The sequence below is a fragment of the Diachasmimorpha longicaudata genome, chromosome 3 (assembly GCF_034640455.1).
Source record: "Diachasmimorpha longicaudata isolate KC_UGA_2023 chromosome 3, iyDiaLong2, whole genome shotgun sequence".
In the NCBI taxonomy this organism is placed as follows: Eukaryota; Metazoa; Arthropoda; class Insecta; order Hymenoptera; family Braconidae; genus Diachasmimorpha; species Diachasmimorpha longicaudata.
Window position 1 is genome coordinate 10,606,047 of NC_087227.1, and position 22,372 is coordinate 10,628,418.

Below are 22,372 nucleotides of genomic sequence, written 5' to 3' on the forward strand. Positions count from 1 at the left end.
TCGGTTGATCTGGTGATGAATTCTCTTGGATCATTCACTCCAGGAAGCCGTGATCGACAGGGTTCAACTCATAGTTATGCAATTTGTCTATTTTTATACTTCATCTGTTCATTACTTATCCTCATTTTTTATTACTTATTCATGTACAGTTACAGTATTGGATAGTTCCTTTAAATTATATCGCATTAAGTTTTTAGACATTGGACCTACATGTCCATCAAGTGCTGGACTTTGTTTTCCAAAAAACTCATTATCTCATTGAATTAAAAACCATAAAGAAAGACAGAACTGTCCTTAAGGCCTTGAACAAAATCATTAGCTTAAATCAGTTGATCAATCATATCAATTTATATCTACTATCATTACGGTTTGGCACTCACCGCTCCGAAGCTTTCCATTGACATAACATAGCATTTCCCCGCTGTTAATCGACATGGCTTCAAGCTTCTCATCATAACAGGAATAATCATTAGTTGCAATTTGTAAGGCATTAAGTACCATTCACTTTGATACCTAAATACGACATGGAAGACCAAAAATTTAAACTGTGGAGATTCTACTGTCGTGTGCGTTTGATTTCTGGAATAAGGAGATGACTGCTATTAGAATAGTGAATGTGTCTTCATACTAACGCTGAGATGAAGACAGTCTCGCTTTGTACTATGAGAATGTGTCCCAACCAACTAATCCAAAATAGACAACAGATTAATCCGAAGCAGATAAATGCGAACCTAATCATCTCATTTGGAGAGGATACTTTGATGACAGCCTAAAATGATAGAAGCTATGACCTCGTAAACTGGTGCCAATGTCAAGTATCAAAGTTGTTGATGTCTACTTACTACTATTCCAGTGAATAGGATCGCTAGCATGTTAATTCCAACGATAATCAGAAGACCCATATTGCAAGATGATTCGAGTTCTTCCACAAATCTGCGATAGAACAAACATTTAATTTTTTTTCCTCGTTCTGTACTTCATGTCCACCATCACGTTTACTTCAGATTCTGCGTTTGCAGGCCAGAACATCTTTTTATTTCATTTATGGTAATTTCAAAGTGATCTGATATCATTTTCGGTGGCCTTGGGTCGTGCGTATAATCCTTTACATGTAAAGTTTCCAAGTGTAATCTAAAATACGTCGGAAATGGTCTTCATTAGCACTTGAGTTAACTATTGTGACAATGTTCAGAACGCCTTACTTCAGGATTTCAAACATTCCACATGCATGGTTGATGAAAGTTGCAAATAAATTATCAAAAACCACTATGACACCTAGACAGATAGACACCGTGACATAAGCATGAATTAGAATATATATATAATACTTCTCTTGGTCAATGAAGTATTCGGTTTGATAGAGAAATATTCGTGGCCGACTTTCGTTCAGTGGTTTGAAATAATCCAAAACCTTTGGAACTGCAGGTGAACAAAAATAGATACCAACAACTATGTAGATGGTTGCTATTCCATATTTTCATATAGGACATTCAGAAATGAAAAATGTTAATGTTTAACAAGTCAATAAGTGGGCTTGACATTCAGTAGAGGAGAAGCCAAATGTGCACAGTTATAAACTCTGAATAATGTCGCAGAGACACAATATTTTTTACAATGTATGATATTTTTTACAATTTTCAGTTGTCGCCGTTGGCTGTTCCGCTAATGAATTCATAAAAAGTTTTGATTTCAACTCAAGTACTTGCATAAAATAGATTTATACGTCGTGCACGTTCCGAATATATATGAAGCAGTTCGATATCACATTTCAATTTCATTTCCCTCCAATCTCTCTCGATAGATAGTAATAAATTTCGCATCTAAAACATTATGACACTGATTTATATAAGTTGATCTTATTTGTGAAACTGCGATTGATTAGGAGCAATTACTTGGTCCTCCACTATTGTCAAGTTCATAAATTTGGTGAAAGCTATTAGATGACAACCGAGAATAGGGACACATTCGCAGACGATATCCAAATCGTTTAGGGACTCGATGAATTTAATTACCTAATTTGAATAATAAATTAAACATAGTATCAAAGAGCAGGTGCCAAGCACCTCCTGGTCTGCTATCTTCAAGACATACTTCAACTTTTCTTATCCTTCGCTCTTTAAAAAAATAACTCCTACCTTCGGTATAAATATTGTACTAACAATGAGAAGTGTCGACATTCGTAAAAATCTCTTTCTCTTCGCTGATTGAAACGGCCAATGCCCTATAAATTGCAAACCATATTTGGTAATTCTATAGTACGGGTGATCGAAGGGGTTCTCCATGACAATCTTGCACAGTGACTGAGGTCTGAATGATACTGAACAAGTCGAAATTATCTGCCTCATTGGATATTCCATCAGAGGTTACAGAGAACCAATTTCGTATTCAGCATGGGAAATAAAGTCTGTGATAGCAATTAAGCTCGTGAATTGTTTAAGTTCGCGAAACATTTTGCGAGTCGTCTTTCGATAATTGGGACGGGGAATACAAAATTAAAGAGAATAGGATGTTGGACACTCATTAACAATCATTGTAGGGATAAATGGCAGTAACAGGAACATCAGTTAAGTCTCTTTGAAAAAGAACAAAGAAGTTGAAGCAAACGAGGAGACGCAATCGATCCATGCACTGTACCTTCACAGCCGGTTGATGTGACAGTGGATTTGAAGTTCCCTTCGGTCGTTCATGGGGTGAAGTAGTAATTGAGCGGTTTCAACACAGTGAGAGAAATATTCAAGAAAAATTACACTTCTTTTACTAGATTTTTTTTTAATGAATTAAAGATTTTCCTGGAATAAAGAAATCCATGATCTATTTAATGACTAGTTTTATTATGATTACAATAAACAAGTGGATCCTATAAAACCGTAATCATAAAAATCCAAAGTATGAAAAATTAATATATCACAGTCAAAGATGATTTTCTCGAACCAAAAATGACAAACAAAATCATAGAAAAATACGAAAGTACTGAAAACTGAATGCGAGAGCTTTGCTTTAAAATAAAAAAATAATTCATCCATACAAAATAATTATGCAATAACATTAATTAACATTAAGTAATTTTGCTGGTAATGAAGCACAAATGACGAAACATAATCTAAATAATTCAAGAATAAAGGAGAATAGTGACGAGAATTGAGTCAAGTATTGCTGACGTGACAATTAGAGCTGATTACATGGATAATAAAACGATTATTGATTATATTGCGAATAAAATGGGCAGTATTTTGACTATACTCAGCCCATTGTCATCTGGGTGTTGTCTCGTTTTGACGTAAACGCTCACATCGACGAGATTCATATCCACCGCGGCCACGTCCACGATTCTTTCGCCCATGGTGATGATGGTGATGGTGATTATTGTGAGAGCCGCGATTATCGCTCTGTTTATCTTTTTCCGCATTACTTTGTTGGTGATTCGAATGTTTCGCTTCGGAGACCTGTTGGTGACGCTAGAAATTCATGGATTCATTTAAATGACTGCATTCTTCGTCCAATGGATATTGTTAGGAGGTCTCCTTGTAAATTATGATAATTAATTATGCGAAATTTACCACTGTAGAATTAGCAGCAAGAGTTGGGAGACTGGGACCTGCAGGTGAAGTGGGTGTCTCAGCACCTGCACCAGAGTCATCCTCTGTCCTCAGTAGCATCTTGGTGCCCTCAGCCTCGGGATCAATGATTCCGCCTCTCTGTTGCTGGCGCAAGAACAAAACTGACATTTGCCGTTGTAATTCGCGTAATTCAGCGGTGACGGAGAACTCGGTTGCTGTCTCCACGTCGATTGGTGGTGCAGCTGAACAGAGACTCTTGACATCACAGTTTATTGACTCTCGACATACGGGACATATGGCCTGTAAATGAAATGAACGAGAAACAGATTCAATTGATGTTAAAAATAATAATTTACTGTTTCCAAGGATTGTTGCATCATCATTATTATGGAAATGACAATCAAGATAAAAATGTTCATGTACTTGAAATGCTGCGGCAGAGTCCTGCTGCCACTGGGGCACTTTCTCCAACTCCTCGCGATAATACTTCTCAGCGGCTGCCACGTGAGCTGCCAAACAGTGGGAATGGAAATGATGATAACACTCGGTTTTAGTGAATTCATCTCCGTCACGAAAACCGTACAGACATACAGCACATTGACCAGTTGGCAGATTACTTCGAGTTAAATGTTCACGTACCAACTAAAATCATTAACAGTTGACTAATTAATTATTAATCAAAGTAATAACTCATCGTTTTCATTCTTTTCAAAGATGATAATTATAAAAGTGAGTGAACAAACAATTATTCTGTTGCTCCCTCTGTACTTTGTTGGTGAAAAGTTAATATCAATATAATAGGACTTATCAGAGTCAAATCTATTAGGAAATAGCCAGGAAGTGTTGAGTAAGTTGAGGAGTGTGATTTACTCGTGTAAACCTATCGTAAATTGCATCATGCGCCGTAGTGCACAGAATGTCATGCTGATATAAGAGTAAAACTTATCAAGCGTATCGTTTTACGAGATTTTACGTGCCCCATGCTTTCACTACTCAGATAATGTTACATTATTAGAATGTGGACAAGCAGAGCAGCAGAGAAATTTAGTAGATTAAAATTTTTAATTAACTGTTAAGCCCCTCGTTGTCTCAGTCATTCCCATAGGAAATGACTAGATGATTGGATTTGGGATAAGGTAAAAAGATGGGGAGGAATATATTGTTGTTTCAGATTACCTCGATGAGCTCGAACATAACAGGTTGTCCTAAAAAATCGTTGCATTTGTCCTCCACCTGCTGCTGAATGAGTGTCACAGTGTCCTCGTCCAATCCTCTAGGGTTCTTCAATGTTACTACTGGAGAGACGTCTGGATATCCTGGGGATAGGTAAACTACGAGGGTCACGCAGACGTACTGCGATTGAGAATCTTCTCCGGTTGAGGGGAAAACTAGAGTTTCAATTACCTCAGGAATTCCTCTGCAATAAATCAGGTCGGGTTCATATATGAATTATGAGTCAATAATCAATGAATATGTTCAAAAAGGCATTTTGAATACTGCAGTGGATATATCTAGTTAAGAATAAGTTATACAAGAGATGGCTGAAGTAAATGAACAAAATGACCAGAATAACAAAGAGATCATCCTCAATGTTTGAGGTATCGCGTTTCTCAATCAATAATAAACAATTACCTCTTATTCTCCTTCACCTTTAGCTCATTATCCAGCAAAATTGCGCCCAATGCCTCGATCTCATCAGTGACTCTACAAACAAGAACACTCGATGGATTATGAAATATCAATAATTTGTGGAATGAGTTACAAAATTGAAAAATATTTATTACCTCTCATCAATTTCGGTAGTCGACATGTTTTCACTTTTCTAAAACCGATCTCTTCTTAATTTATGGACAATATATTTTGAACGACACTTATAATCTCACGGCTATTGAGGATTGATAATTGCTGATTGCTATTGAATCGGTTTTTTCGATAAATTCGATAAAGTAGCTAAATAAACATCGAATATGCCAACTTTTTTCGGTAGAACTTTATTTGTCTCACTGAACATTTGACAAAAGGGATATTCTGCCCGGTAACAGGGTAAATCAGTAATAATCACACGAAAGTTCCGAGTATTTAACGGAGATGAGGTACTATGGATTAATTACTTGACAGTTAATTGATTGTAAATGTCGAAATAGGGGATTTTCGGCTCAACAATATTTTTTGTGCATAATGAACGTTGTGAAGGAAAAGTGGGGACACTAATGGCGGTCGTTGGGTCATAGAGTTGGGAAATTTTAGTGATAGGGGGGGTGTGATTTTTGTAAGTATTTGCAGCACCAGAGGGCGCCAGTAGAGATTTCTAGTTTTTTATTTAAAGATTTAAACAAATGGACAATCTTTTGCATATGCCATAATTATCATTTTCTTTTATCATCTGTTATTCAAAGGTAACGCTGACTGGTTTTTTTATTTAAACAAATTTCTTCTACGCGTTAATTATCATTTTTATAACGTCATGTGAGAGATGATTATTGACACATGGCAAACCCTGGAAAGAAGAAAATGTTAATGTTTGTTAATAGAGGAAAATGTGTCTTCTACGGAAAATGAAGAATGAAAATAATCCCTGGAGAACAAGGAATTGCAAAATTTTTTCATCTGAGAACTCCAGCGCGGTAACATTCAAACCACCATTGTCAACGATCCCCCCACGCCTTCCAGCGAATATTCCCGAGTGAGATAGCTAAAGCCCCGACAAAGACAGGGCGATTGAGTAAGGGAGGTAGGGAAAATAAGTGAAGTGTGTGCAGGGACGCCCGGGTGTCTCTAAACTGATCACAAGCTCCAAGAAAAAAAAACCTCATCGAATCCTCCCAAAACCTCACCAATTTGTTTACGAAATTTCCCTCAAATCACTTCGAAAATTAGGGAAATTCGGACAAATCCGCGAATCACTGAATATTTTTCAGTAAAAAAATACTTTTCGGTTCTGCTCTCGTGTTCTGTGTCTGTGTTCCTCGGACCTCCATTGTCGAAATCCGGCGAGAGAGAATTTATTTCGCGGAAAATAAAAATACAATAAAAACGGATCATCTAACGTCTTGAGTATTCACACAATTTGGAAAACAACCGATTGTTTTGACGGGTGATAATTAATTTTGAGCAGTGTTTCGGCTGTAGTTTATGACTAAAGTGACTCCCGGTGACGCTTTTTTTGTCTGAGGATCGTCAACACGGCGTGCAGAGACAGATAAAGGGTAAAATTTATTTATTGCATATTATTTTCTCTCATGTTTTTGGGGAAAAAGAATATTAATTTGGCCCCGATATTGACGATATCATTAGGAGCATTGAGCTCTTGTGCGATTATGGAGATGATTTTTTTTTACGACGGGGGGCATTTTTTTTTATAGTAACATGAGTTCTGGAGCTGGATCGAGTGGGACAGGTCGGGGTAGGGGATCGTCTCTTGCTGACAACAAACCGGATAACAAAGAAGCTAAACCCAATCCTAAGATGTCAAAGGCTTTGGGAACGTCGGCCAAGAGGTGGGTATAACCTCAATGTTGGTGGAGATTTGGATACTCTGCGGAGGAGTTGATGATATTCTTGGAGGGTCAACTTGTAGGAAGGGGCGGGTCCTTCGCTTTGTTATCAAGGGTTCGAAGATTTTTGTTTTGTCGAGAGCCACGAGGCGAAGATTATTGCTATCAGGTTCGGTCAAGAATGACTCGATTAAAAAAGAACCTGCATTTGAGTTTTTTTGCACAAAGTAGCTGTCTTCTCTGCGATTTTTGGAGGCCCTAAACTGTCCTCTGTGATCCATAACACAAATCTGTTTTAATTATTCAGAATACAAAAGGAACTAGCAGAGATCACCCTGGACCCACCGCCAAACTGTAGTGCAGGTCCGAAAGGAGATAATTTATACGAGTGGGTGTCAACGATCTTGGGACCACCAGGATCAGTCTACGAGGGTGGTGTCTTCTTTCTGGATATCCATTTCTCAGCTGAATATCCCTTCAAGCCACCAAAAGTAAGATATACTGCCCCTCCAATTCATCTCCATCCAATACAATATTAGCTGAACGCGAGGGTGCAAAGCTCTTAAAAATGTTTTTCCACAATATTTACCGTATTTATAATTCGAGTGAATAAAATACACCAAACGCATGCGTTAGCATGCGCTTGGAAGGGATCGAATCTTTTAAATATTTACTATTTTTCCTCGGTATCCCATTTTTCCTCTGACCCTCCGGATCAGTACAGTTTTGCACATTACTTTCTACTTTTATTTAGATTTTTAATCGTCTAGTACGTGAATTATAGATTTTGACACATATCTTATAAGAGACCATTATGAGGAGCATTAAAAAAATTATTTTTTTATTACTGGAGATTTATGGAGGCTCCCCTGAAGTGAATCAAGAGTTTAATCAGCTGCACGAAGGGTTTTTATCCCCAACTCTTCATGTCTATAAATAAAAAAATAATGTAGAAATCATAGTGAGGTGTTGTAGACACTGGAGCACTTCTATCCACAGGATATTTTCAAATGAATAATCGGTCTATTGTACTTTTGCTTCAGGTTACATTCCGTACACGTATTTACCATTGCAACATAAACAGCCAGGGTGTCATATGCCTCGACATCCTCAAAGACAATTGGTCGCCAGCGCTGACTATTTCCAAGGTGCTGCTCTCCATCTGTTCACTACTCACAGACTGCAATCCAGGTAATACTTTCATGAACCAAATTCAAATTTCCACATGATCACATAAAAAAATGCGTTGAATGCAATGACAACCTCGGTTTACAAATCTATGAAATTTGTTTAAGCATATGGAATTTTCTTGGAATGATTACCCCCCATTGAAAATCCTCCATCATATATTTTATTATATTTCAGCTGACCCCTTGGTTGGCAGTATAGCAACTCAATACCTCCAGAATCGCGAGGAACACGACAGAATTGCCCGACTCTGGACCAAAAGATACGCAACATGAGCATCCACCACAAATATCATCCCCCCAGCCCACGCCTATCAGCCATACGCCAATAAATTCATCAATCATTACATCAAAGACGTAAAAAGAAAAAATTATGGAGAAATAATGATGCATGTGTTTGCTGAGAGCATTAAAAAACATGCAAAACACGTTCCTAGTGGCCAAAGAAGGGCCTCTTCAACTCTAAACAAAACCTCAACCAACAATTTTAACAAATTATTATGCTGAAATGGTTAATAATTAAGATTTAAGATAGGGGATGCCAGCAGCTATACAAAGAGGCGTGTGAGATTGTGATGTGCTCTTTATTTTTTTTTACCTACTTTATTTTTGAGTGAATGAAAGATTGAATGAATTTTATGGAATTAAAGTCACGGTTATGAGAGAAAAAAATATATAATTAGCATCTTTTTAATCATTCAGGAATCTATTGAATTTTTTTTACAGCTTTTTACTTAAATTTTGGAAAACTCAAGGAATTGCAGTAAAAGTTTTTTATTTGCCACTTTATCTTCAAATTAATTAATCAAACAGTTGTGTAAAATTAAGGACGAGGTCTTAGTATTTAATAAATGAAGAAAGAAAACGAATTAATTTTGTAGATGTGAGTATTGAGAGAAAAGGAAAATTAATGATTTTTAATTACAGAATTAAATTGTAAGTAAGTAGTTGTTAAGACTGTGACATTTTACTTTCAGTTTTCCCAGGCATTTCTTCAGAACTGTAAATCGATCCCAAATCACTCACCAACATTGTCATTACAATTTTGTAAATAACTGATTTAACTTCTGTACATTATTTTTTTTATTCTATCAAAAAAAAACAAAATTTTCGGTTTAATGAGAAATACGGTGAATTCATTTGATCTGTAGTGTAGTTTTTAAGTTTCACAGTGGAAAAATTGAGTGAACAATGTGATTATTTGGTAGCATAATTTTTGTATTCATGATTTTCATTAATTTTACGTAAAAACTGAGACTTCCAGATAAAAACAAAAGAAACTGAATAATTAAAACAATAATTTAGTGCATTTTTTCTCCTGCGTTTTAATGAAGGATGAGGCCACTTTGTAAATAATTTACTCTGATATGCATGGATATTTGCTTAACGAGATGACAAATAAGGATAGATAAAAATGAGGAAGGAATTTATAACTCAAATGCAGCGATTCATGGTTGTTTATGAAAATCATGAAAGCTGGAGATTCATACGAATCATTTTGCAAATATCTTTAGGTGAATAACAGAAAACATTTTTTTCAGAAAACAAATTCTATAGAGAGAGTTATTGACATTTTGTACTGGAGTCGATAATTGCCGAGATAATTGAAGGTTTAACGAGAAGACGTCAATGTGACGATGAGTTCTGTTATTAATGCAGCAGAAATTTCGATAAAAAATCATTCTAGGAGACAATGTCAAGAGAATTTTATTATCAGTAGTGAAGTATCATGACATTCACTCGTTAAACTGAATATTGTCGAGATATTCACTCAGTCAACACACTGAGATTGGATTTGTCTACTTCAACCATTTCATTAATTAATTAATAATTATGGAAAAATAAATAGTCAGCTTTTGAGCGCCTTGTACAGATCCTGAGAGCCTTAGAGCAGAGGTAAATGTTAACAATCGCTTTTATGAATACAATGAATAAATAAACAGAGGAAATAATGATTAATTAATAAATTGATTGATTGATTAAGGGTAAATTTGTGTCGGTCTTGTAAATTTTTGCGAAGTGGATGAATCCACGTAATTCTATTCGGTGTTCCAGTTTAGCCCGCGTGTGTAAGTCTATCGAATGATTGAGTAAATTGATAATACAAAAATTGGGGTGCAGCGATATCTGGTTTGATTAATGGTAAATAAAAATAAATAAATGTTAGTGCGCTAGTTATTGACATCGGTATAAAGATGAAATAAAGATAACTTGTACAATAATTTGATTTTTATTCATTTTTGTTCGTAGAAGAAAAAATTAATATGAAATGTGCCTACGGAATAACTTTGACGCACAGCGTCATGAAACTGATGTATTGAACATCTTGTTGGATTATCAGCCATAAATGCAAAAATTGAATTTGAAAGGTGCTTCATAAATGGGTCAAAACGTGAAAATAATAATAACAACGATGAAATTAAAATACTTTCAGACACGAAAAAATTGTACAGGTAAGAAGTAGAATGAAACAGACAGGCCCTTGTTCTGAATTTTATAATTTTTTTTTATTTTCACTTATTTTATTTATACCATAAAAGCTAGACAAATATGTGCTAGAGACGAGTCGTTGGGCTCCTATCAATATATATGCCACAAAATAAGTAACATCATAAAGAAATTACTTCGTAATACAAAGTTATTTCATATCATTACAATAAAATTTGTATTTTGTATAATTCTCCATAATTCAGATGAATGAAAATAACATCTTCATAAAGCATTGCGAATCAGTCTGCCAATTGTTAAATTGATCAATATATAAAATTCTCGAATACCAATTGTTCCATTAAAAATCTCATTTTCGTATTCTTGTTAATTCTTTAGTTAATACTGATTATAATAAATTTCCTTCAATTTTTCAGTCTTTCGCGTGTCTTATTTTGTCTGTGAATTGTTCTTTTCATCTGTTATTTTTTAAATATATTTTTCATGTATTTATGCCAATGCGATTGTCTAGTGTCAGGTCAATAAATCAATAAATTATCATAGATGAAAAAATAAAAATATTGAAAAAATAAATCAATTTTTGAAATTTTTTCTTTCATTCGTTAATGACAAGGAGCGAAACTTTGGACATGTGCTATTACTATGTATTCATAATTCCTCACCCCCTCTCTTCGCCCCCTTTTGTTCCCCTCTTTTTTTTAAACAAGCAATTAATGTTGCAGATTAATTAATGTTCGATCTAAACATTTAAATTCTTATCCTTAGACTGCTTAATTGAATTAAAAGTAATAGTAATTATCATTAGGCGCACTTCAAATGATAGAGTTAACAAATCAAATGTTATTTATTTAATCTTCGTAATTAAAAATGGACGGCTGTTGATAATTAAAAAAGAGTAATGATAATTCAGTAGTGGAGAGGTGGCATTTCTCTTGAATATACAAATACCTCGTGTGAAATGTGTTGCAAGAAAATCTTTTCGGGCCGCATAATTATCTCGTAATTACGGATTTAAAAAGAAAACATCGTGAACCCTTTTTGTAGAAATAAAAAAATTCCTATAAAAAATCTTTCTCACCTTGTTTCCCCCGTCACGACCCATTACGGAGATAATTCGAAAAATAGGAAACTACTGTAATTGACCAATTGCGATGAGCTCACTAATTAAATCGATTCTGCCCCACCTCTACTGAATCATGAATAATACTTTCATCTGTGAACTAAAACTTAACGTCCATTATTCACAGTTATTTCCTAAAATCGCTCAATCTATCTTCTGAAGTAGAAAAATAACCGAATGGAGAATTTTTCAATTCCAAAACAATCTCTATTCGGTAGATTTCTCCTTCTGTTTCTTTTTTTTTATGTTTAATGATAAATTTCGATTGAAGACACCGAGAAACAGTTGTACATCAATAGCATACAATTCCAGTGACAACTATAATAATTTTTCATTTGAATAAATCTCCTTTCACTAATTAATCTCAATATGCAGAAGCGTTTAATCTCGAATCGTTCGAGATGATTCATTGTAAATAGCGGACTTAAGCCGCTTTTTATTCATCTTAAGCGGTCCTAAAACGTCACTCAATCACTCCGTCCTCGAGGATCGTCTATTCACCTCTGAAAACCCAAAAATAGGCTCATATCGCATTTTAATCGTTGGCTGAGGCGTTTTATAATTGAGGCTTTTTCAGTTTTTATCGACATTTCGTGCTTGTCTGTCTTTGATATTGTTTTTATTTGGCAAATAGACAAATTGGCAGTTATTTAGCAAGCATAGAACGTACTCCTCGAGACTGAACAATTTCAACATCTTAGTTTAATTAATTAATTCCTTAGTTGAGTTGTAAAACGTACTTAAAAGTCAAAGTGATCATTTTTTATAATGGCCAATTTATATTGGTAATTAGTCGTTGTAAGAGAGAATGTCGAAATATATTTTGTAGAAATTTAAATTTCTTTTGAAAAAGATATTCGCCATTTTTCATTCAGCTGCTAATTACCTAGATAATTTAATATGATCTCAAGCATTGGATGGAATGTTTTTATTTCTGGCTTTGCTTGAAGTATTTTATCAATGATGCAAAAGCTCGAGAATGAGCATTTCCAGGTAAAAATGCCAGGAAACGTCTCACTCATTATCGAGATACATTCAACTTTGACAAAATATGAACAATTGGCTTGTTACGTTCTATCACTTCACTGTTGAATTAATCGTTTATTAAATTTTATAGAGTTTTATCAATTTTCAACGCATTCTGCATTAACTCCTCGCTATACACATTCAAAAGCACATGATTAAATTCGACAATTGACGTAAAAAAAACAAATTTTCCCCACGATCAGTTTCTCGAGTAGTTCCAATTGTTTTTTTCAATCGTGGATTTTTTTAACTTGAAACAAAATTAAATTGATTCTTTTTGAATGCCTCCTAACTGATGGCTGATCAGTGTGCTGTGGTTTCACTGTAATTAAAAGATTTTAATACATAAAGTCGATATTTTCGCAATTTTTCTTGTGTTTAATTAAAACATTGAGTTATTGATAAATTTGTTGAAACTCAGAATTAATTGAGTTACTTGAGGCCTTGCGTTGTGCAGAATTAATGGATGCAATTGAGGAGATTCGAGGGCTTGAAGTTATCTAGGGGAGAGCGAGGTAAAATTAAATAATCAGGAAGAATGACTATTAATTTCAATTCAACAAAATTTTCTCAATTATAATTGGGCCGTAAATGGTCTGGTGACCAAACAACCCCTGCAACCTTTTAGGATTGAGGTTCTAATAGTTTTGAGATGTTAAATGAGAGGGTACAACCGTTAACTTACTCCATCTTCAATGATCGTTTGCCTCACGACCGTTTGACTCTCAAATACAAATGTTATCTCTTGTGCCCGTCACATAATTCTATTCCTCTCTTCGCTATTAATTTGGTTTTGGGTGAGAAAACGTAACAATTCAAATATGAGTGCTCCGATAATTATGCTAATATTTTATAATCAAGCCATTTTTCGAGGGGTCCAAAGGATTTTTTCGTTAACAAATTATTAACTTTGCTATTCACATGTAATGAAATGAATAATGACTTCAATAATCTCGGTAATTATGCAAATATCTCGATAATAACTCCTTCCTTAATTAATCAATAAAATGTCTATCTATCGAAATATTTGTCTAATTAATTGAAAACTTATCAAATTGGCAAGGGCCTTCCCAATTGAATCTCCTCAAATAGACAAATAAAAATATTTATAAATAATAATCAACAAGCACCAAAGAACAACGATACAGTAGGCAAGAGAAATAATAAATAATTACTTAATCAATTTGTCCAAAGTTAACGAACCCTTCATAACGAAAATAAAAAAAATATTCAATTAGAAAAGAAATTAATTTCATATGTTCAAAATGGAATCAGAATGTTATACTTTGCAACTTCTAAATATCAGTTTATCATTCTATAAATATTAAATTTAACTTTGTTAACATCTACGTAGACTTTACAATAGTAAGAAACAAGAGTAACTGTTGCTTAATATTATAATTCGTTAAATATTGCATTTATTATTCGTCTTAAACTAAATCTAGTGGATTATTGGCTTGTAATTTTTTTATCATATGGAGTAACTACTTCTGAAGATGTTTTGCGAGATTAAAATAATTTTTTCCAAGAAATAAATACATCGAGAGGGGCTATTATAACGATATGGCAAATTGGTGATTGAGTGGCTTAAAGCTGACACGCTCGTTTCCTTAAAAATGCACAGAAACATTGAGGCTCATCAGCCCGACAACTGCAGCATATTTATTCATTTTAGGATCTTCTTTTTTCAGGTTTTTTTTTTCGATTATTTTGACAATTTTTTTTGCGATTGCTTGTTCATACATGCTTTGAGTTATTTTATAGACACACACCAAGTTAAATTATTTTCGATCACAGCGTCCTTTAATTTTGTGTTGTGAAGCATTTTTTTTGTTGTTTATGGACAAAGACATGAAAATTTCGGCGTGAAGTGGTCAAAATAGTTTTAGGAGAACATTTGAAGACATTTTTTACTAAGAATGAGATTCAGAAAAAAGCAACACTTTCATAGCAACATAATGCTTTTATTTCTCGTCAATGCATCATTGATTCTAGTTTATCATGAATTTTAGAAAAAATATTAGATCTTTTTGTGAGAACATGTCAGAGATTGATAAATCTCGTCTGACATTATCCTCGAATTTTCCCCATTGTATTTCACTTCTGAGTTGACAGTAAAAATAAACTTGGAAAAATGACAAATTAGTGAGACAATGATTACACACATGCTTACAGTTTATAAGCAAAAAAGCTTGGTTTAAAGATATCGTAATAGAATATTTGGGAATTAGAATCGAAAGGAAAAGGGACAAAGAAAATCAATTGAAATAACTTTAATGTTTCTGTCAATATTCACAGGAATTCACATAAAAAATAATTAAGATAAAAATTTTGACTGAAATTTCAGTGTGATACAGAATATTGAATGTTTTATAAAATATTGAATAAGGAATTAACGAAAAACTGATTTTCACCGGTATGGAATTGGCATTATACTTCCATTATTGAAGATATAACCCACTGGTCATCTTAACAGTCTTACAACAGTGTAGAGTTTGATGAAATGAAATGAAGAATAAATGAGATAAATGGAAACATTATTATGATTGACGAATGAGAGGAGTAATTTACTCGTGTATTATTCGAGTGATGGAAAATAGTGATGTTTTGTGCTTATGCAATTGTTAAACATTGACAACAGTCGTGTACATCGTGTGATAACTCAATGAAAATATAGAGATTCGATACAAACTGTGCACAGAACGATTAGTTAGGCGATTTTTCGATCAACTTTTTCTTTTTTTTAATTGTTTTTTCATCTTTTTCTTATGTCTTTAGTTTTTTGTAATATAGTTATTCAATTATCTCAGCTTACACAGTCTCGTATTCACGGCGAATTGATCGAGCCAAAAAGCAGGCGAATATCACTCCGATGAGCTGAAAGGGGAAAAAAAATTATTTCCAACAAATTATCACTTTTTCTACGCCACAAAGACCATGAGGGCTTATTCCCTAAAAAAACCCTGTAGCCCATTTGGCTCCCACCTCATTAAGAAATCGGGATGTCTATAAGTATCATTCTTCCCCTCCATTAATTGAGTGATAAAAGCCAATTAGTCATATCTGAAATTTTTGCTAATCATCCAATTATCTCGGAAACGATTGATTTCAAAGAAAAAATAGCTCTCAAAAGGTTCGCAGCCCCTCGCAGCTGATGAAATACTGCGTAATAGCTTTCTCCGGACCTTTCACCCCAAAATCTTTAACTCTAAGATAAACTAGTCATCGAATGCCATAAGTGCAGAGATAGCACCACTGCTGCGGCGCAGAAACCACTTGACTTGATCTTCACGAGCTATCAATTAAATACACTGTTGCTTCCATGAGTAATTGATAAAGTTCTATTGCAACAATTTTTAATAAAATTTTTAACATGATAAACGTTTTATCCCATGCAAAAAATATTTTTTTACCATAAAAAAAAAGGATCAACTACTGAAATTCAGGAGCAATAAATCTTCATTCGAGAATCTCTGGTAAATGAATGAAAAATAATAGGCTAAATGCTAATCAAACTAATTCACCTGAATCAGAGCAACTCCAATGCCAACACCACCCAATATATAGGCTTTATTCTCAATAGTATCCTTGAATTTCTTCAAGCATCCTTCGCTGTTCGAAACAACAGCATTAACATCGCACTCGGCCGTTGCTGATACCTCGGCACAACAGGATGGTGGTAATTTTGGTTGTTTGAACTGCACTGGCCACCAGTCGGCTGATCCATTAATACCGCAGCATTTAAACTGAAAATAAAACCATTGAATGCCCCTTTTTCATCTCCCCTATCGGTGAAAACGTCTGCAAGGGACTAAATAGAGAAATTAAAATTATAAAAAAATTGCTAAAGTATCTGAATATCCTTAAACGTTTCAATTCTCAATGGAAAATATGAAATTGAAGCCACCTAAAGTAATTCAACATGGCAATTCGATCAACCAATCGACCTTGGTAACTAGGTCTCGATGTAGCCCACAACTTCTCCTATTATCAATAAAAATTACCCAACGAAACCTTTCACTACGATGGACTGTTGTGCAATATTTTATGACTCGTGTGACACCTCTGGCATACGCGAACACGAAACTCCCGGTCAATGCCTTCAACCTCTTCCTCCAATACTATAAACAGTGTGCATCGTGCATCGCATATGAACGTGTGATAAGTTGAAAAAAAAAACAGCAATGAGTGCTACTACTGTACTGTTACAATTCTGGAAAAATAGGGGGAATGTTATGGGGTTCGAAAAAAAACTATTCCAACGAGGGTGAGGGGATGAGGACAAAAGTTTTCTGGGAATTCTCTAGGGGCGGAACTGCACACGGTCATGCAATAATCGTTACCGACACGCGACCCTTCCTCCACGTCTCGACCCCGTGTCTAGACAACTTTTTGTGAGTGGTTTTTCATTTTCAATCAAGGAAACGTTGATTCCTGCATCTTGGGGAGATCTTTTGCCGAGGGTTCAGGTGTTGGCTTTCATGAGGATAGGGCCCTACTGACTCCAGTGATGGAGCTGGGGACAACAGGATATTGTTGATCGTCGTATTAGGAGGGGCTGCCAGAGATTTTTTCATTACCTCACCCTCAGTTCCGGATTTTTTTTGTCAATAATAATTGGCAAGAATTACCCTGTGATCAGTGAGGTATAATTGTTAATTTATCTGTGAACTCTATTGTCAACTCTTTACTTAACAGCTCGTGCTAGGGAAGGAAACTCGTCTAAAATATTCAAATATTGAATTATTTAATTCGGGATTGTGTGGGCACAGAGTATGCAGTAAAAGCCTTGTGCTGTACACCTTTAAACATTCATGAATCATCGATTGAAATTATTATTGCCGCCTGGTAAAAATTGCCACCTCTACCTAAAAACCATTCGAAAACTTCTAGCTCTCACTTCACCCAGTGTTTTCCCCACCAAAAATTCCAATTTAGGGCAACAAAAAAATTCTATCGGCTTTTAGTGATTAGCAAATATCCTGTTTCTCAGTATGGAACAGACGATTTGTTTCCCTTTTTATTTTTTTCGTCCTAGACAGGTACAAGGGGAGCCGTCACCAATCATAATACCCAACGCGGTCGTTCGAACAGACGTTTTAACAGTCTTACGCAGGGTATACGCGAAAATATACGAGGGGAAGTAGAGTTATATTGATTTGCAATATGAACAAGGTCTGACAGGCTGGTACGTGGCACCTTTAAGGTACTGCATCAAGTGTACACGATATACTACGTGTCATCATGGCCGTCTAGGTAGCCCTCTTTGTCCTCGGCTCGATTTTTTTTTCAACACCCTCTGCATTGTTCCAGGGCGCAATTAAGTGTCCTACTTGTGGTTCTTCAGGCTCATAGATCATTCAATATTCGGAAGATTCAAACTTGATACAGTGGAATTTTCAAATTGTCACTATCATGAAATGTCTAGAGTACACAAGGTACGAGCCGTTCGCTTTCTTCCATGAGATAGTCCATCTTCACTTATAATTATAGAAATTGAAAAAGTTACTTACATCAACTTGAAGGGTATCCCAGGCATTGTGCACATCACTGTCAGTGTGGTACGTAGACATGGAGTTGTTCATGCGGTTAAGTAGCATCTTACCGACCTCATTACGCATCATGTACCCTGAAATGCCTGCACCTAGCTCGAGGGCGAAGATAAGCAGTAGAAGAACTGAGAACTGACGAAACAACGAAAGAAATCAGTCATGAAGTTCAACTCGAAAGCCACACGTTCATTAAATTATGTTGATGGCAAGTCATTTTAGGCGAAAATGTCAGAGGATTTTATTGTTGCAATGAAAATTCCTGGACATATTCCCTTGATGAATGTCGTTACTTTAGATGATCATTACGCGGATAATTGACGATCACAATCATTAAATTACCGCTGTCGAATGTGAAATTTTCAATAATTAGGCAATTACCTCAACAAAGAGAGGTGCAAAAAGAAAACCTTACGACTTTCGTTTTTAGAGGATCAGACTGGACATGCGTGCTAATCAATCTTTTCATTCACTTATGAAGTGGGTTTTTTCTCCATTCAAAGTTAGAATAATTAAATTTTTATTCATTATCGATTTTGCGAAAATGGGGGAGGTAGACAGAAATCCAAGTTCTGGCACTAGAAAGTCCAGAATTTCTCAACTAAGTGTTCACCAGTAAAAAACGTCCGCTGAATCTAAGGAATTGTTCATCCTGTTACACTTTTACTATCAAATGTTGTGACTTACTGTAATTATCATGCAGTGGTTTTCTTTGACAGCCCCACAGCAACCGAAGAATGATATCAGGAAGACGATAACGCCAACAACTATCATAAGAACTGGTGCCGCGAAGAACCAATTATCCACAAAACTACGATAGCCACTGTAATAACCGAGGATCACTCCACCCACAGTGATGAATACTACCCCAGTTATCTGTAATTAAATATTTTCCATCTGTAATGACTTAATTAAGGTTTATAGTGATTATTACGCATCCATAAAAATTTTAAAAAATGGCAGATCACTATCAAAGGCCTGGAAATGCTATCAAGGACAAAATAGGCATTGTAAAGTTCCTGGGCTGTTGCGATAGGGTTTTTTCCACTTGCGGGGTTCGGGTTCGAGCCCAAACTGGGGATTAACGTTAACTGCGATCATGTCAAACGTTGATTAATTAAAAATAAATAACATAATAATACTGCAATGGGATTCTATTATTTTCTATGATGTGGATTTCAGAAATGGGTCAAAGACACTGAAAATTATTGTTTTCCGACAATTTCCTGACATTCCCTGCAAGATTGTCCAAAACACCCCCAATATGATCCACCTCCTCCACCCCTCTCCCCCAGGACAACCGCTAAAACCACCATAGAAAAACCTCCAGGACCTCAACAAAGAAAAAAAGATGTCCTCCCCCCGTACGTCGACCCCACCTTATGCTTTGTCACAAAAGTCTGAAAAACCTTCCGAAAGGTTCACCACCTCGTCCCCAATTCTGGAGTATGCAGTTATCATACCGGGACAACAATAAAAACATGAAAAACAAAGGGGGTCATAAAATCGAAGAGATTAAAAATAGACAAAAATTCCGTCGTTTCCACCTTTATTTCCCATGAGTTCTCAACTCCGTGTGGGTTTGTTGTATTATCGAGCGGCCCCGAGTTGCGTCTCGAACTATAGAAACCCCCAACGGAGGGTCGAACAAAGGTAGAAATGACACAAAGGCCATTTTCAATCACTCAATTATTAATTATATCATTAATATCGAAGATATGGAGAATAAACTTACCGCGAAGATGAGATTGAAGAGGAACAGAAGGTACTTGACACAGGTCATACCACCGGACACCATTTTGATTGTATCCTGTTGGCTTTTCAACGATAAATCACTGATTAATCAATCACTCTTCACCTTTTCTTTCCCCCACTCGATTGTCAATTGATGAACGGTTTTTCACTGTTTTGTCGATGGAATTCGCCGGGATTTTACAACGGTAAATGTTGGCGTAGGCGATAACCCTGAGAGTAACACGTCCGTACACCTGGATGTCCCGCTCTGGAGTGCGGCGGCAACGGTGGATATTTTTGTTGTGGTGGGTACGGGATTGTTGCTGGGATGCGCGCGCACTGACGAAAGCCGAGCAAGTGGAAAGGGCCATGTTTTTTTTCACCCGGTTTATTTGTTTTTGGGATCAGGAGAGCAGGTTGCAGAGGTGGAGGATCATGATTTGTGAGGTTCATATTATTTTTCCCCGGCTCCGACCCAATACTCTTCAGATGCCCGTAGGATTGGGTGGTTAGGGGGTCATTTGGGAGAGGGAAACATTTTTTTTGCGAAGGAGAGCCATTTTTTTTATCAATGGCGTCCCTTTTGTTCGTTCCCGCTTCTAATTCAAATAATTTTTTGTTTAAAGAGCGGGAGAAAAGTGAGTATTTTCCACCCTCAGGTGGCAAGCACGATCTTTCCTCGCAGGTGTCTTCAAATAGTCTGTTGTGCTCCTACCAAGTAAAAGATCTTGTGAAGAATGTGACGTTATAATCACACGGCATCACAAATTGTCTGCCCTCATCGTTAAACTGTGGTAATGAGAGAGAAGACAAGAAGAAATGAGAGATTAGAGGTAAACGTTTTGAGTCAGTTTCGTGACGGGAAACCGTTAGGGCGATCCCCTAGTAATTTCGAGCCGGCGCGTGTGCCATTGTTCTCGGGTGCAGGTAGAGATTATCGTTGTAGACACGGTTACAAGCATGATTGTTGAATAATCGACCTTTCAATTTTTCATCAATTTGTTATCCATTTTTCCTGAAAATAGCTCTACTCAATTCTACCCCCGAGAAACTCCAACAATTAACTACCAATTGAGTAATAAATAAACTGGACTAAATGCACGACCTTTCCCACGAGGGTGACAACCCCAACGCTATAATCCGGTTGGACATTCCTCCTTCCGGCCTCGAAAATTTACAATCTATCGGTAGAGATGATGAACTGCTTTCTTTGGAAAATACGTCTGTGGGAAAAATCAGAAGATTTTTACAATTAACGATTACTAAAAGTTCGTTTAGGAAATACTATAAAGGGAATAAAGCCATAAGAGCCTATTTGTCCTACTTGCCTCTGACTTAATTTAACGAGTCAACCAAAATTGAATTGAAGCAAAAAATAATCTTTGCCATGATCATTATCATTTAAAAAAAAGTTCAAGTGACATTTGGACTGAGAAATGAGATGTTAGACCGCGGTGTGGGTACTCGGGGAGGAGTTAATTGAATCATAAAAGGCGAACGTGGGCGGAAGCGGATGCAATGACCTCTGAGCGCCTCTCATCAGCTCAATTAGCAGGAGAAGAATAAATAAGTGTTTAATCATCGATTTGCAGTGAAAAAACGGTAGACTTTTGGTCAACATCAACCCTCTGAAGTTTTTGCAGGAGATAATTGGGGTTGGAATTAACATCGGTTGACATAGAAAAAATTCTAATGCTGAAAAAATATGAGGCTTGGATTCTATTTCATTGCTGAATTCAATCGACAAGGAAACGGTGTTGATAACAGGGCAAACGTCGCTGTTATTTCGAGATTGTTACCGGGGGTATAGATTCATTGGATCGATGACGAGGAAAACTAGCACGAGTCAATGTTTCTCACTTCAGCCTGAATAAACTGCAACCAATTCTCCATAAAACCCCCCCACCTTCTAATTCCAATCTCGCTGAATTATTCAGGAAGTGCTCATTTGGCTCACGGACGTAAGTGAACCTTACATAAGTGAAAAAAAACCTTTACATGACAGTTCTCAAGACATTACGGTTAGACGTGACCGTACATCAATTGAAAAAAAACTGATTAATTCTTGTATTCACCGCGAAGACATATTTAATGAGAAAACCTCTTCAATCATTAAACCCTCCCCGAAACTTGTTAATTTATCTCTTTTTAGATCTCCAAATATAAGAGGTGTAATTTGTTAAATTCAAGTCCTCGATGTTTTGTGTTTTATCGACCTGGTGCCATTCTGAAATTGATTGTCTATTGATTGTAGCAT

General features: G+C 35.9%; 4 protein-coding genes across 8 annotated transcripts; 1 reads left to right on the forward strand and 3 right to left on the reverse strand.

The window, feature by feature from the left end:
* Nucleotides 1-103: 103 nt before the first annotated feature.
* Nucleotides 104-2,662, reverse strand: LOC135159951 (uncharacterized). Of its 4 annotated transcripts, none has more exons than XM_064116030.1 (9): nt 2,136-2,662; nt 1,893-2,012; nt 1,703-1,820; nt 1,203-1,419; nt 1,000-1,152; nt 843-933; nt 633-769; nt 381-513; nt 104-301 (listed from the first exon to the last, which is right to left on the reverse strand). In XM_064116030.1, exons 1-9 carry the CDS (start codon nt 2,355-2,357, stop codon nt 251-253), a joined length of 1,242 nt encoding a protein of 413 aa, XP_063972100.1. In that variant the 5' UTR covers nt 2,358-2,662; the 3' UTR covers nt 104-250. The 4 variants fall into 4 exon arrangements, with proteins under 4 accessions (XP_063972100.1, XP_063972101.1, XP_063972099.1 ...); XM_064116031.1 differs by having other exon boundaries at nt 1,000-1,131; nt 1,329-1,464; XM_064116029.1 differs by having other exon boundaries at nt 1,000-1,131; nt 1,203-1,464.
* Nucleotides 2,663-2,810: 148 nt separating this feature from the next.
* On the reverse strand, nt 2,811-5,775 carry LOC135159953 (E3 ubiquitin-protein ligase RNF25). Its single transcript, XM_064116033.1, has 6 exons — nt 5,342-5,775; nt 5,190-5,261; nt 4,734-4,974; nt 3,981-4,199; nt 3,558-3,857; nt 2,811-3,455 (listed from the first exon to the last, which is right to left on the reverse strand). The coding sequence occupies exons 1-6, from the start codon at nt 5,365-5,367 to the stop codon at nt 3,252-3,254; spliced, it is 1,062 nt and encodes a 353-aa protein (XP_063972103.1). The 5' UTR covers nt 5,368-5,775; the 3' UTR covers nt 2,811-3,251.
* Nucleotides 5,776-6,121: 346 nt separating this feature from the next.
* Nucleotides 6,122-10,460, forward strand: LOC135159959 (ubiquitin-conjugating enzyme E2-24 kDa). The gene is made up of 5 exons (XM_064116042.1): nt 6,122-6,763; nt 6,920-7,054; nt 7,359-7,542; nt 8,095-8,242; nt 8,417-10,460. Exons 2-5 carry the CDS (start codon nt 6,924-6,926, stop codon nt 8,512-8,514), a joined length of 561 nt encoding a protein of 186 aa, XP_063972112.1. The 5' UTR covers nt 6,122-6,763; nt 6,920-6,923; the 3' UTR covers nt 8,515-10,460.
* Nucleotides 10,461-10,720: 260 nt separating this feature from the next.
* On the reverse strand, nt 10,721-20,402 carry LOC135159958 (CD63 antigen-like). Of its 2 annotated transcripts, XM_064116041.1 has the most exons (7): nt 20,117-20,402; nt 19,069-19,257; nt 18,346-18,516; nt 16,357-16,578; nt 15,648-15,709; nt 14,008-14,036; nt 10,721-13,154 (listed from the first exon to the last, which is right to left on the reverse strand). In XM_064116041.1, exons 1-6 carry the CDS (start codon nt 20,177-20,179, stop codon nt 14,027-14,029), a joined length of 717 nt encoding a protein of 238 aa, XP_063972111.1. In that variant the 5' UTR covers nt 20,180-20,402; the 3' UTR covers nt 10,721-13,154; nt 14,008-14,026. The 2 variants fall into 2 exon arrangements, with proteins under 2 accessions (XP_063972111.1, XP_063972109.1); XM_064116039.1 differs by lacking the exon at nt 14,008-14,036.
* Between the last annotated feature and the right edge of the window lie 1,970 nt (nt 20,403-22,372).

What these genes read in the sequence shown, in the direction of transcription:
- LOC135159951 (XM_064116028.1), bottom strand. Translation starts at nt 2,357, where the DNA reads ATGGAATATCCAATGAGGCAGATAATTTCGACTTGTTCAGTATCATTC. An exon ending in CTGCAAACGCAGAATCTGAA is followed by an intron (nt 934 to 999) that starts GTAAACGTGATG and finishes GTTCTATCGCAG; the next exon opens with ATTTGTGGAAGAACTCGAAT. An exon ending in CAATGGAAAGCTTCGGAGCG is followed by an intron (nt 302 to 380) that starts GTGAGTGCCAAA and finishes ATTTTGTTCAAG; the next exon opens with GCCTTAAGGACAGTTCTGTC.
- LOC135159953 (XM_064116033.1), bottom strand. Translation starts at nt 5,367, where the DNA reads ATGTCGACTACCGAAATTGATGAGAG. An exon ending in ACTACCGAAATTGATGAGAG is followed by an intron (nt 5,262 to 5,341) that starts GTAATAAATATT and finishes TCTTGTTTGTAG; the next exon opens with AGTCACTGATGAGATCGAGG. An exon ending in TTATGTTCGAGCTCATCGAG is followed by an intron (nt 4,200 to 4,733) that starts GTAATCTGAAAC and finishes TAATGATTTTAG; the next exon opens with TTGGTACGTGAACATTTAAC.
- LOC135159959 (XM_064116042.1), top strand. Translation starts at nt 6,924, where the DNA reads ATGAGTTCTGGAGCTGGATCGAGTGGGACAGGTCGGGGTAGGGGATCG. An exon ending in ATCCCTTCAAGCCACCAAAA is followed by an intron (nt 7,543 to 8,094) that starts GTAAGATATACT and finishes CTTTTGCTTCAG; the next exon opens with GTTACATTCCGTACACGTAT. An exon ending in ACTCACAGACTGCAATCCAG is followed by an intron (nt 8,243 to 8,416) that starts GTAATACTTTCA and finishes ATTATATTTCAG; the next exon opens with CTGACCCCTTGGTTGGCAGT.
- LOC135159958 (XM_064116039.1), bottom strand. Translation starts at nt 20,179, where the DNA reads ATGGTGTCCGGTGGTATGACCTGTGTCAAGTACCTTCTGTTCCTCTTC. An exon ending in GGGATACCCTTCAAGTTGAT is followed by an intron (nt 16,579 to 18,345) that starts GTAAGTAACTTT and finishes TTTTATTTTCAG; the next exon opens with TTTAAATGCTGCGGTATTAA. An exon ending in TTGGAGTTGCTCTGATTCAG is followed by an intron (nt 15,710 to 16,356) that starts GTGAATTAGTTT and finishes TTCCCCTTTCAG; the next exon opens with CTCATCGGAGTGATATTCGC.